At 41.0% G+C, this 14,941-nt stretch overlaps 1 protein-coding gene across 6 annotated transcripts in view; it reads left to right on the top strand.

Moving 5' to 3' along the window:
• fgfr1a (fibroblast growth factor receptor 1a) overlaps window positions 1-14,941 on the top strand; it is a 39,754-nt gene that overhangs the window by 2,998 nt on the left and 21,815 nt on the right. For 4 of the 6 annotated variants that reach the window (XM_034212567.1, XM_034212563.1, XM_034212568.1 and 1 more), the window contains exons 2-5: window positions 3,418-3,598; window positions 9,162-9,404; window positions 9,961-10,050; window positions 13,382-13,554. In XM_034212567.1, the coding sequence (XP_034068458.1) occupies window positions 3,445-3,598; window positions 9,162-9,404; window positions 9,961-10,050; window positions 13,382-13,554 (660 nt within the window). In that variant the 5' untranslated portion in view covers window positions 3,418-3,444. Of the gene's footprint in view, window positions 1-3,095; window positions 3,154-3,417; window positions 3,599-9,161; window positions 9,405-9,960; window positions 10,051-13,381; window positions 13,555-14,941 lie in introns of all 6 variants that reach the window. The other 2 variants (XM_034212564.1, XM_034212569.1) reach the window with 2 other exon arrangements.

Here is a 14,941-nt window from a genome sequence, read left to right as displayed (position 1 = left end):
GGTCACTGCTTTGGTTATTGTGTCCTCAAAAGATATGTCCTGAGGGCAGTATATTTTTTGAACAAGATCTGACAATAAGTACCAAGCAAAAGTAACTACTGCCAGTATTAATATTTGAGAACAGCAGTCTTTCAAAAGTTTTTGATTTGAACAGGATTTGACAGAAAACAAACTTTGTGACAATTACACAGTTTCTTAATGACCTTAAACCTAATTTAGGATTCCTGAGCTGCACTTATCGTCCGACCATTCCACATTGTCTGCAATTAGCTCAAATTGGCCCGGGTGATACAGTATGTCGGTCTAGCTCTTTTTTAAATCTGAATAAGAACTACACTTAAATCAGACGAAATGGGAACCAGAAGTTCAGCACATTCTTTTTGCTGATATTAATATCTTAAGGAAGTAAAACCAGTCTCTACTCAACTACTCCCAAGTTCAAGATGAGCGTGCCCCGTGTGTGGATAGTAAAGACACACTGTTTGTTTAACTCTTGCTCCCATGGGAGCAGAAGATGACAAAGTACTGTGTCATGATTTGAAGAAGCTACTTCCTCCCCTCTCAATTATTGACGGTCCTCGTGGTGACGAGGGCCACGGGGAGCACGGTGCGGCCGCTCTGCGCTTCCTTCTGTCTGCCGTCAGAAGCACTTCTTTTTTTTTGGAGTTTTCCCAAAACACTGACTCACTGCTTACAGAGCCACAATGACCAAGCTTCTTTATCCCCCTCGGACCCCCCTGACCCAGCTCAGCTGCTAGAACACTAGGCCATTCTTGGAAAGTGAAATTGAATTGGTTTTGAGGAGAACACAATGTCTGTTTCAGTTATGAACACTCACACAAGCGGTTACATCTTAAAGGAAACCACAGCTGCACCTGAACATGACTTTGTGTGAAAACCTAAACCGAGTTGGGGTTTCTCTCACCCAGATGTTGCTATGATATCTCATTTATGACTCCATTTATTAGCTGGGCGATCATATCTCGCTATATCGATATTAAAGGGTTGACCATTGAGGCCTTCACAAAATATGAACACAGTGGGACAGTTGATAAATAATATAATGATAATGCGGGTTAAAGGCAAATCGACCTTGGGTCCCTTGAAAGGCATTATATAAATCCAAGCTATTATTATTATTATATTACAGCTTCAACAGTCTGGTAAATAAAATAAAAAGCATCACTTTACTGTTACGCTGCCCTTAAACCCAGGAAAATACAACACTTATGATATTACTGTATCAGAAGTCTAAGACAAAATAGTCTAGCATCGAGATATCAATATAATATCAATGTGTTTCCCAGCCCTACGTTGAATAGTAAGTTCTTCATTAATAAGCATGGGCTTTGGCTTGACTTGGGTAAAAAAAAAAACAGCATTATGGCGCATTTCCACTACAGGGCCTCGCTCGGTATGGCTAGGCCTCGCTCGGTATGGCTAGCCTAGGCCTCGTTAGGACTGGCTCACTTTATGCTGCGTTTCCAGTACAGTTTAGTAGCTGGGGCAGTAACTATAGTAACGCAGTATAGACGGAGCCGTGACGTCATCTTCAATGAGAACCACAGAAAAACAACATTAGCTGTTAGCACTCAGAGCTCACAGCTCCTCATATCTGTTCAGAAACTAGACAAAAGTTAAACAAGTACAAACCACAGACTGTCTGTGTCATGGCGAATACAGTCGCTGGTTTATTTATGTCTGTATGACGTTGTTGTGAGTGTGGACGGTCGGAGCATATAGCCGATCTCCATTTAGAAGACACGCATTTTAAAAGGTTTTTCGCCTGCCGACTTGTCAAAGCATTAATTCATGGTTTTTACTAACCGGTATCAGTATGTTGTTACTTCGGCATCATTTTGAAACGTGTATTACAATTAAATTTAAACGGTCAAATATGTTCATCTTGTTGTAGCCCCCTTGCCAGCGATTCTCTCTCTAGTTTAGCATACTCAGCCCGACTCAGCCTGGTTGTTGGCCCGGAAAGAACCTCGATTTTATGGGGCCAGAAAAACAGAAATTGTACCCGCTAGCCGGAACTACGCCAAGTGGAAATGCAACCAAAAACGGGCCGGGCACGCTTAAAGCAAGCTCCGCGCTGTAGTGGAAATGCGCCATTAGTTTTACGTTTCCTTACAAGTCATGGGAGCAAATGGTTGAAAGGAGGGGTCACTTGGAGCTTGGGGACCAAAACCAACTGTTAGGTGATAGATCTCTCAGCGTGGAAATGATGGCCTGGCACGGTTTCTCTCTACAAGGGTGTCACATAACAGGCTGTAGTTTTTTCGGTCTTTAAACAAATTCCTCAAGGGGGGCTATGGGGGTCCGGGGTAAGTGTTAATCTATGTGGCCAGATGCTGCAGAGGTGATGATGCAAGCAGATGTGAGGCTCATCCACTGCACCGAGCCCCGTTTCGGAGCGTACTGTACATCTTCTCAAGCCCAACAATGGTCTAGTAGCACGAACAACAACTTTGCACATTGTCTTAATGGTAGGACAGTCTATGAGATCATACTATACATGCATTAAGGACTTTGTAGTCTTTAAAATAGGGTGAGTATAGTCTTGAAAGTAGGAAAAAAAAGCAAAATTATACTTGTACTTTTGGGTATAGAAACATCATATGTTAGAATGTTTTTTTCTTCTCCTCGCTTTTTCCAAACTGTTAGCTTCACCCGCCTGGTCATGATTTCCCCATTACTAATGATTGTTTATAAAACATCTCATTTAAATAGTTGGTGAAAGCTCCAATGATCAACTCAACAATATCATAAGGAATATCTTTATATTTAATCATATATTTATTGCCTAGCCCCAATACCAACGTTATCTGGTGTTTCATCTACAAAATCACTCATTTAAACCAAAAGTCTGTAATATGTGAAATAATAAAAGATATCCTGGCGGCCCACTAACACCAAACGTAGATTGGACCTGAATCCTTTACAAAAAAAGCAATGGATTAAGTTGCCATGAGCACGAAACCTTTTGGCACTTTTACAGACCTTGAAAAGTGCTTAAATTGTACTCTTTGAAAAACTCTACCAGTCCTCTGAAAACAAAATGCTTCTTATCTGTGTTCTTGTACATGCAGGCCTAAATGCCCACCTCAAACCTTGGAGAGAAACAGAATATCCTCTTCTTCTTGATAGGTGGGGAATGTCAATGTCAACAACAATTTAGATTTCCATTCATTTGTAAAAATATACATTATTTATTATAAGAGCCACAGAGCACATTTTCCATTCGTGCATACAAATGTTTATTTTCCACGAGCAAATATAAGCAAATGTTTCTCTCGCTAAATACTTGTACCCTAAACCTATTTTTAGTAACTGTTTGCTTTTAACCCATGAGGCTGCTTTCTCACGTGGTCATGCATTAATTTGTTTTTATTACTTTTTGTTTGTTTTTAGTTTAGCACTGTAAATGACCCGCTGCTGATGCCCCAACGGTCTGAATGGAGTTGCAGTTGCAGAAAAGCAAACGGTTGTAGCTCCCTCAGCAGGATGCTGATGAGACCGAGTATACTTCTGAGTCTGGTTTTACTCTCCCAAGTTTTACGGACGGAGTGCTGGCCTGCCAACACTGATGAAGGTAAGATGTCTTATTTGTACACTGCCTTTTTCTGCTTCTGGATGTAGTATTACTTAAAAGACACGTAACTGTTGTAGCTTCATGTCTGACTTATCTCGACTCCCGCCTTGAGGAACAGTCCGCTGATAATCAAAGCTTTGTTCTTTGTACAGGAATGTAACCCTAACACACTCCAGGCTTTGGTGAAATCTGTCCTTTGTAGCGTCAGTGTTTCCTCCACCACCCCCAGTCTGATGTTTGAGAACACTTAACTGCGTCAGATTTAGTACAACCATGTTTCAGACTATTAGAAACACCTTTTTCAGTTTTTCCTGGCTAACTAAACCAGAGCGTAAAAGAAATGAGTTAATCTTACAGACTGAACTCTTGGTCTAATGGTTTTTATTTAGTTCCTAATCTGGACTGTACAACTTTAAGATGTCCTATAAAGAATGTAGCCCGGTCTGGCTGTTACACACGTTCTGAAAAGGGGAAAGAGTCACTGAAATCGAATCCTTAAAAATGTGCCTCTTGGATTCAGTCCAGCAGTGTAATAGCTGCCTGGACTTGTGGGTAGATGGGGTTGTATGTTTACACGTTGCAGTCGGAAGTGGGGAGCTGCAAAATAATATGATAAAACCCAGCATTATAATTAGAGTAATTAAGCAAGAGGGTCTCTCTTGTGCTGTAAGCCCTAAAATAAACTTGGCGCGGCTGTGTTTAAGCCAACAGTGGGACATGGAGGAGTAAATGACTCCCATCTGTAGCCTGAGGGCAGCCCCACTACCTTCCCTGCTCCTCTCCTCCTTTGTAATGAAAAGGTATTTGTTGTCACTGAGAGAGGAGTTAACTGCCAGGGAAACCATAAATTAGCCAGTTTTTGAAAAAAGGAAACAAGATGCTACTTTGAGCCCTCCCTTATCCTGAAGGATAGGGTTTCTGTGGAGAGTGTTTGTCTTCTAAGGTGAGCCATAAATTGTCTTCAGGGTGGGGGAAGTCTGATGCGTTTACTCTCCACCCAGTTCTTAATCACCAAATGGCCAGGTACTATCTATGCGCCTCTGTGCTTTTTCACTCCTGCTCCCCCACCGACTTTTTCCTGGGAATGCTTCACTTTCCCCCCGCTCCCCTGCTGGGTGACGGATGGTTTCAGCTGTCGACAAACAATCACAGCAGAAGCATTTGATTGCATTCCTTTTGTCTTGGTCTGGGGAAACAAAACAGTTATATGGAAATGGTCATGTATTATGCGTGCTTCTTTGTTTGTCTTGGGGGCTTTTTTTGTTTTGTGCTGTTCACATAAGAAAATAATATTCCCTGAACAAATTCATTTCTTTACATTTCTTCAGGGGCCATTTAAATGATTACAACATTTATAAGCTTTGTGAGCTCAGTGAGATCATTGAGAGTGCTTTTGTCTTCATCTCAATGTCTGTACATCTTTTTGGTTTAAAGACAGTGAAATGTCAGAGCATTTTTTTGGCCTCCCAGAGGATTTCTTCTCTGCTGTCAGTCAGTGTAGACAAGCTAGTGGCTCGGCTCTTAAATCTGAAGCTGCCACAGTCCTGAGAAAGACTTTTTCAGACAGTGATGGGGGCCCATAGGAGTTTAAACTCTGCTGAATCTCAGAGAGAAGACGAAAGAAGTGAACTGACTTTAAGGTTGACACAAGATTAATTAACTTTTCCCCTGAAGGCATTCATTTCCACTCAAGGATAACGCACTGATCGTTATGTCAGGGAGAATTATAGCGGTATAGTGTCATAAATCAAATTCAAAGCCTTATCGTTTTGGGTAATATGTAACATTTGTGAGTTCAAAATTCAAAAAAGGTGTAAATTAAGTAACATTTCCCGGTTTGATTTTTATATTTGCTGTAGTAATTTATCGTCTTCTGTTTGCGATCGCAGTCATGTGTTTTTTATTTGCATGTACAGCACTTTGGCTCGACCAAAAATCGTTTGTAAAATGTGCTATATAAATAAAACCTGATTTGATTTAAATGGGGGGGAAAGCACGGACTATGGAGACCATGTTTCGCAAAAAAATGTTTTATGGCTAAAGGTTGAGCAGTGAGCATGATGTTAACGTTAAAGCTAATAAAGAATGAGCGGAATCTGTAAATAAATTGAAATGTTTAGAGGAACCTCTTGAAAGAAAGATTAAACAATGCAATTGTTTATCCGTTTTCCTAATAATTACATTGGAAACCATCTGGTTAGAAAAGAAGTGTATGCATGTGTTGCAAGAGTGTAATGATTACTTTAGTCTAAGTTGCAACATGTTTCTCCAAACCATTTTTTTTATTGGTGTTTTTTTAAACGTGTGTGCCTGTGTGGTTTCTAAGACCAACCTGCAGCAGAGCAGACCACACTAATGGTAGTTATAAAACTAGATCTACATGAAGTTTAATTATTTTAAAAGATCCTCCCTTTCCTGTGTTTATCCATTAGGGCCTCAATGTGGGGCTAAATGTAGCAGAACTCGTTTGAATGACACTGGAAACACTTTGCACTGCACAGTAATCCTTGTAGCTCCCTAGTGTTAATCCATGCTGATTGTCAGCAGCTCATTTAGGAGTGAAAAGGTCCTCCACTGGAGTGCTTTCAGGAGGGACACTCGCTCAGTGATTTTTTTTTTTGGGCTTGCTAATAGGCATTGTCCTTTTCTTTTACTTCCTCCCAGTCCTGCCTTTTGTCTCTTATCAATCCCCGCTGCACGTCACCCACCCCTTCACTTTTCTGTAGTCAAATCAGCAGAGGGAACTTGCTGTGGCCATTTTCCTCTGTGTGCCACAGCAGAGCCCCATCCAGACTTTACTGCATTCAACCATCACTGCAGTGAGAGCAGGAAATCCCAGAAGTCATTCACGCGGCATATTGCTTCCTATCTCGTAGCCAGAGAAGGTTCCATAGACTGGCGCCAAGTTGGTTTTGGATTTACAGACTAGTGAGCCTCCCCCCTTAGTTTAAAAAGAAACCCTCTCAATGATTTCTTCTTCACAAAATTCCTTTCATGATTTCTGTCATTAAGCTGATTTTAAACAATGTCAATCATTCCCCCCCCCCCCCAAATAGTTGTAAGAAAACTTTCCAGATGGGTTGCTTTCAGAAAATATGGTGCTTAATCCATTTTAATCCAATCATAGCGGCAGGAGGATTAAGTGAGATGAAACATCCTTAAATTCAAAGGAAATGCTGGAAACTTGGCACTTAACTCTGCCCGAGAAGTTGAAATGAATTTACTTTGTGATAAAGTGTGTTGCTGTCAGTAGGGTTGTCAGAAAACATGTGTAGCAAAATCTTTTTTGATATTGTATGGATTCTCAAAAACGCTTTTGATTTTAAGGCTAAAATAAGTTACAAACAATGGTTAATTTGGTGTTGTGGTTAAAACTTCAAACATGAGTGGGAAATGTTGCCATTACTTGATATTGAGATGTTAATCATATGGTGTTGTGTTCTGTATACTGTGAAAGTTTTCCTAAAAATGGCTAAATATGACTTCATTTAAATCATACAGGGAATCGTATTCCATGTATTATGATGCATATTGTATCGTCCACTTGCAAATACTAAGCCCTATCTGTTAGTTTAATATTTATACAGCGAGTTAATCATAGACATAGTAGCTGTGTCTTTTGTTTTTTTATGGTAGTAGGGTTAATTTGACTACATGTGTTATATCTTACTCCAGTTTTATAAGTATACTGTCACAGAAGCATAAATGCTCCTGACTGTGGCCTACGATGAAGCAACAGGCACATTTTACAGCTTTTATGGGCGTTTTATGATGTCTGCGGCCAGATTAACAGCTGGGATGTTGACACAGTCTTATCAGTGGCATCTCCATTTAGAGCAGACTGGGACAGAAACATGCCCCCCCAGCGCGCGTGCGCACACACACACACACACAATATATCCTGTAAAGAAGGGTTGTGTTTAAAGCTGTGTCCTGGTTAGATAGTGCATCACTAAATGCCTCTTCTGCTTTCCCCTTCTGCTTTTGTTTTTGAGGAGAAAGTTGATCCTACCCCCTGGCCCCCTTTCCTGCTGGGATTAAGGGCCTGTCAGACATATGTGATCCAGGAAATACCTTTACTAGGCCCAAGTGGGGTCACCATAGCAACTGGCACTAGAACCTGCCGCTGCAGGCCCTCGATCGCTCCCGTGCACATGCTCTCTGCTCTCCCTGCCCGCTCCCTCTTCCCCTGTATTGTTCAGAGGCCTTTGTTGTGATGGTGGGAGGGATTAGGCAGGTTTGCTGATGTTGTCTTTAGGTTATGCTACATAGAAGTACTTCCTGTTGTAAGGAAGTGTGTGTGTACAAACACTGTGTGCGTTGAGAACCATTCAGAATGATCACGTTATGCTTTTACATTGGGTTATCTAGTTCAATTTTTTTGTTTAGTTTAAATGCCGGGGGGACTTTGGGAAAGGAGGACGAGTAAAGTGATTTCACATTATAGTTCTGCCACAGGGGATTACTTTGTCGTGATAAAGCAACCCAACTATATCAAGTAGAGCTAAAACTATTGGTTGGCAAATAAAATCTACCACTATTTTGATAATCAATAACATTTAACGCACAAACCTTTTATACATAATTTGGTTCAAGCTTTTTTATTATTGATTGGCTTTTTTTCCCTCTGTTTGCCTCATATTACTTTAAAACGGTGTCAGCAATAGTTTGAAGCAATCAGGCAAAAAAGTAAAGGGGGGGGGGGGAGAAACGCATTTTTTTTTTTTAGGTAAATGTCTTCACATTTTAAATATCGCCTCTGAAAAAATGCTTTGCATACCAAATGTTTTTTAGTTTAGCCAATTTAAAGCATTTCTAGACAACATCTCAGGATTTCGTAAATGATGTGGCATTATTTGAAATGTTTTGGCTTCTAAAACTATTAACATTTGATAATGTTAGATGTTTTAATGTCTTTTAAAACCAGGATCCTATTTGCACGTTGTTGGAACCTCATGCTTATTTTTGCCATGGATGTGTGATCCTAGCAAGAATGTGTAGCTAGTTGTCCAGTGACGATCTTTACCTTTTGTAACTAGACAAACAACACTATTGTGATGGACAACGTGTCAGCCTAATTGGGTTACCCCCTCCCCCTCGCGGACTATGTAGTCATTTAGCACAGGGGGGCTCAGGTGTCTCGCTCTGTGACGCCTCCCCTCTCTTCAATCCTCATAATTGAATTTCGCCTTCCTTTCCCAAGTAGCTCCTTGCCTGCCTGACGATAGGGCCTTAACTAATTTTCTATATGATTTAATTTAAGGGATAGGTAAGAGACGTGGTTTGCTGGGAGGAAATCATGAAAGGACTTTTCTGGTGTCCCCGTTTTGTGATTGAAGTACTTTTTGAACCATTTATAGTGCAGATACAGCCCCATTTTGTGTCTCGCTACACACTATATACCCCTCCAGTTATTCGATATTGGTGGTTATCCTATTTTATATTTTTAACAGTTTTGTTTGTGCCAAAGATAAAAACAGTTTGAGCCCTGCTTGTGTTTCTATTTACATGACATTACTGAGCTTTCGAATAACTAAGCCATGTTCTGCTTTTTCCCCTTCAGTCTCTGTGGAAACGCAAACAGAGCTGTTCACGCTCTATCTCGGGGATCGTCTGGATCTGAGTTGCTCTGCCAAAGACTCCCTGCATGTAGTCAACTGGACCAAAGAACATGTGTCTGTGGTGGACGGAGAACACACACACATCCGCAACGGCCAGCTGGAGATCGAGACTGTGGAGCTGACGGACTCTGGTCTGTACGCCTGCATCACCTTCGGCAACCACAGCGTCTACTTCAATGTCACAGGTAACGTCTCAGAAAAGAAATTGCAGCAGATTTGGTCTAGTTTGATCACTGAGAAGCTAAATACATCTCCAGTGTGAAAGTACATCATTCCGGTAATGGTCATGCAATGGAATCGAAATGTTGACATTACATATTAAAGGGGCAGTGAAATGCTTGGTAATGTACGTTTTTATAGATTCATCCATCAAAAAAACAGTGGAGATTTCCTGCCCTGATTTCTTTTCAATTCAATTTTTTAAACTAACAAATTATTGTTAAAAAGTCCATTAGACTTCATTGTTGACAAGAACGGTTTGTTTTCAGCGACACCTGTTAACACTGTATCAATTCTCAGATTGTGCCCATACAAGTCATTCTGTTATTTATTTATTTTTGTACTAAAACTGTATGATTAATGTAAAACGGGACATGCAGTGGCCTTTTTTTCAATGTGTATATATAAACTCCCAAAGATTGTATCCTTACTTTAAGAAAAGAAACGACTGAAATGCTAGTCTTGTTTTTGGTGTTGTGTTACTGTCTGTATAAATAGAATTGTACCTTTTTGTTTCACTAGTTGATACCCTGGCCTCATCTGAGGATGATGATGAAGATGAAGAGTCTTCGTCTGAGGAAGCCAAACTGTTGGGCAGTCAGAAGCTTCTGCGTAAGTGTGCTCATCTCTTCAGCGTACTAATGCCTCTGCAACAAATGCTGGCCCTGAGTCACAGGGTTGTGAGTAATTGTCATGAATGGTCAGTGATTTGAAAGCTTTATGATTCGATTATGGGTCTGCCATGTGTGTGTGGGTCACACTCTGTCAATAATTTTTCTCTGAATCACAGGGTTTTCACCACCTCGGAGACAGCTTTTACATAAAGAATGTCCCTGCGGTGACTAACAGTGGTTAACCTTAGATGACTTCCAATTTGTTCCTTAGAGTAATTAAGACACTCGAGCTTCATCATCTGGCCACTCTGCCCACAGAGAGTCCAGCAGCTGCCAAGCATGGCTACCAAGATGACCTTTACTTGTTTTACTCCCCTTAAACCTACACAATGTGACTTTACTCACCGAAGCACAGCCAAAACCTCTCAAGAAAGTATTTTTTTCCGACTTTTATTTAAAGTGGACCTATTATGCTATATTGTAAAAATATATTGTAGGGCCATACCTATACAAAACATGTCTGTGAAGTTTTTTGCTTAAAATACCAAACAGTTCACCCATTGTAGCCATGCCTCATACTGCTCATACCCCTCTTTTGCAGCCCTGTTATGGCGCGTTTCCACTGCAGGCCTCGCTCGGTTTGGTTAGGCCTTATTAGGCCCGGCTCACTTTAATGCTGCGCTTCCATTACAGTTTAGGAACTGGGGTAGTTACTATAGTAACGCAGTGTAGGCGGAGCCGTGACGTCATCTTCAATGAGAGCCCCAGAAAAACAACACAGCCGTTAGCTCTTAGCACTCAGAGCTCACAGCTCTTCATATCTGTTCAGAAACTAGACAAAAGTTAAACAAGTACAAACCACAGACTGCCTGTGTCATGGAGAATACAGTCGCTGGTTTATTTATGTCTGTATAGGCCGTTGTTGTGAGTGTGGACGGTCGGAGCATATATAACGTTAGCTTAGCCAAGCTCCATTTAGAAAACACGCATTTTAAAAGGTTTTTCGCCTGCCGTCTGTCTGCAGACTTGTCAAAGCATTAATTCATGGTTTTTACTAACCGGTATCAGTATGTTGTCATTTAGAAACGTGTATTACAATTAAATCACGGTCAAATATGTTCATCTTGTTGTAGTTGTAGCCCCCTTGCCAGCGATTCTCTCTCTAGTTTAGCATACTCAGCCCGACTCAGCCTGGTTGTTCCTGGCCCTAGAACCCCGATTTTATGGGGCCAGAAAAACTGTGAATTAGGACCCGCTATCCGGTACTAGGCCAAGTGGAAACGCAACCAAAAACGGGCCCCGCACGGCTTGGCACGCTTAAAGCGAGCTACCCGCTGCAGTGGAAACGGGACATTAGAGAAACGTGGATTTTGGGTTCTTAGCTTTAAAAAAAAATAAAAAGAGGAGGCGGAGCTAATGCCTGATCAGAATTCTACCGGAGATAAAGTTAAATTCTGCTGTGATAAAACGCCATCCTGTTCTAAACCACGTCAAGGATTATTTCTGAAACAGTATGGAGCTCAAATGCTTTTTGTCTTCCGGGTTTATCACAAGGTGAGGTCCTTTTTTTATTTCCTGCTTTTTAAACACATGTGCTCTACAGTACAGGTTAGCTCTGAGTGTTAGCGAGGCTTGCTAATGTAAACAAAGACGAGATTACGTCCAAAACACGTCAGGCATTGTTTCTGATAGCAATTTTCTGTGGGTCCGCTGCCGATTTGACGTCAGATCGGCAGCAAATCTGTATCCGCTCGTTGTACCCCTGTTTTTAAAAGATTTGGGTACGGAGGAAAAGAGAGAGGGTTTTATTTTCTGACGCTGCGTGAGTTACCGGGGACACATATTTATATATAAAAGACATCACAAAGTGCATTTTGCATGATATGTCCCCTTTAAGGAAAGGAAACATACTCACTGTGACTATAATTTAAGAACATGCATTATGTAATACATCCATCCTTTTCTGCCGCTAAACCACGTCTGGTTTGTGGTGGGACCGGCCAAGAAAGACAGACCAGACATTCCTCATTGCTTCTTATCCTCTTTTTGAGGGTGAGCCCATCCACTACTGATGCACCGGTTGACCTAGAGGTTCCCCAGAGGTTTGGTTAAGCTTACTAGAAAATATAACAGTGCACAGACACATGTGCAATAGTCACTCCACTAATTCTCTAATACCAAATCTCATTGTACAAGGTGGAACAGTTTTAAAAATTCAAACAAAATGAGGCAACTATGCTAACAATATATCTCTATCAATTATTCTTATATACACACATGCAGCAATTTCCCCCTTAGTCTGTCATTGTTTCAGTCCTGATTACTGAGCTACTTTACTGCATAAAGTTTGAGTCTGGTCTGGTGGTTGATTAAACAAAATGTGTCCGGGTTAGTTAGTGGGGATTATGTCCCGAAATTGGTAAGGTGGGAATAAAAAAAACAATTACTAGCAGATTTCATCCAGCCACACTACAATGTAAATGTAATTCAGTCTGTGATATTTGAAATCTCATTATTTTGGTCACCCCTGAAAGGCCCAGTTTATCTATTCGAGGTTCTTCAGATCATTCTTGGCCAATTCATTTGTCAGGGTCTTAGGTCCCGTCCACACGGAGACGATATCAGTTGTATCCGCTAACGTTCTCTATCGTATAGACGGTTCGTCCACACAAGGCCGAAACGGAGCCCGAATCCGATACACTTTGATAACGGCTCCCAAAGTGGGTAGGCTCCCTGTGTACGCCCTATACAATCATTCCCTGAAAACGATGACGCCATAGCCCCGCCTCTCCCCACCTCTCCTCACCCCCACGTCATTGATGAGGCATTTCGCCAACAACAATGTCGGATCACAGGGTTGCGTTCGTGCTCCAAACGCTACTGACCATGATACAGATTTTAGTGCAAAATCTACAGCTCCTTTACCACAACCATCAGCAACAATAATAATGTAATATAATGTAGTAATAATAATCGTCATCGGTCTTATTCGCTGCTTTTGGTGTATTTTGTGGCGGAAGTACAGCGCCACTTACAGGCCCGGTATATGTACTACAGCATCTCCTGCGTTTTCCAGCGTTTTTGTTTCTTGAGCCGACTTTTTGTGATTTTTCGTCTCCGTTTCATCTCCGTGTGGGCCTTATAATTACTCGTAGTGTGGCCCCTCCCCCTGGGACCAATTTGCCTTTGAAAACCCTACAATAAAGCTATTGCCCTGATTCAAATGGAGCTTGAGGTTTAAGGTACCTACAATGTTTTGCATCCTTACAAACACAAGATAGTATTTATTACTTGTCTGATTTATTTTTATTTTGTGTCGTCTTCTTTAGCAATGGCTCCACAATGGGCTCATCCAGAGAAAATGGAGAAAAAGCTTCACGCTGTCCCAGCCAGTAAAACGGTGAAGTTTCGGTGCCAGGCCAGCGGAAACCCAAATCCCACCCTGAAATGGTACAAGAATGGAAGGGAGTTCAAGAGAGACCATCGCATCGGGGGCTTCAAGGTAACCGAACATATTTTTAGAAACGTTTTCCGTTCAATTTATTTTTAGTGACGCTACACCCTCCTTAGCATTTCTTATTGAATAACTCCAAGCCTGTTCACTACGAGGGGAGATGTGTCAGTGATCTCATCTCTACATTAGATCACCACCGCCCCCTCCCCTGGAGTAAGAAACACTTCCTGCAAGTGAAAAGCGGAGGCAAGTGTCACATTTAACCTGAGAAACAATGCAAGATGAAACCTAATGTCACAAAAAGGGAAGTCGTGGCAGAGCTATAATACCTCCAGGTGGGCAATCCTAGCCACCCATAACATTGTCTGTCCTCATTCTGGGTATCAAGACATTTCTGTAATTTCATCCATGCAGCAGTAAATCTACCAATATGAGGGCTGGGTATTGTTCAGTTATATCTGGTCCCTGTGTCTGATCCCTGAATGATACCCTTTTTTGACACCAATTTTATACATTACATTTTAATACAAACAAAATTACGACAATGTGCAGTACCTTACAGATATTTTTTTTTTTATTATTGTACAGACGATCTCCATGTTTATTAGCTCACTAACTAACGTTCATGAGATTGAATCCTTATGTATTGGAATATGGTATCAAAACGTATGGCTTTTAACAATTTGGTCAGTGTCAAAAGATAAAAATGTTGTTTCACAGCCTCTATATATTACTTACTGTATATTTTGTGTATGCTATCATAACTTCGTCAACGTCTGCCCATTTCCTGGCAAGCTGTATTCAAATGCGCAGCCATCTGCTAATACGGTAAACTGCTAAACTATAATTGTTGATAACACAGTTTACTGTTATCTCTGGATTTACTTAGCAGAGGTGTGGCAGGTGATGGATGTGAACCGGATCTGTTTTACACCACCACTTACTGGCTATGGCATCATGAGGCCCCAGAGACTTTGAATAATGTATTCGTTTTTAAGTATTGATTTTTTTTTTAGGGCTTTATTTAAAAACCTCAGATGACCTTTTTTTTTTAATAAATCTTTTTATTAGTTTTCGCACAGATATCAAACAGACATTTTCAAGACATTACATGTAAAATACTGTGTTTTCCTAGTACAGTTGACAAATACACACAAACCCCAATACCCCGCAATCTCATTCACACAAACATACAAGGGGGGGGGGCAAGGAAATAAAAACAAAATTAAATAAAGGGTGAATATTAAATAGTATTTCAAAGAAAAAGTGGGGGGGGGGGATGCTCTGCTGAGAATTAAGTATAAGGGTGTCAATGTGGTCCAGAAAAGGCTGCCAGGTGTCATAGAACGTCGTCAGGGTGCCCCTAAGGGAGAACCTAATCCTCTCAAGCCTGACGCAATACAGGATTTCATGAATCCATCTATTATGGGTGGGA

This window comes from Gymnodraco acuticeps, unplaced genomic scaffold (assembly GCF_902827175.1).
Source record: "Gymnodraco acuticeps unplaced genomic scaffold, fGymAcu1.1, whole genome shotgun sequence".
In the NCBI taxonomy this organism is placed as follows: Eukaryota; Metazoa; Chordata; class Actinopteri; order Perciformes; family Bathydraconidae; genus Gymnodraco; species Gymnodraco acuticeps.
Note: the sequence above shows the minus strand (reverse complement) of the source record. Positions and strands in the feature narration are given on the sequence as shown.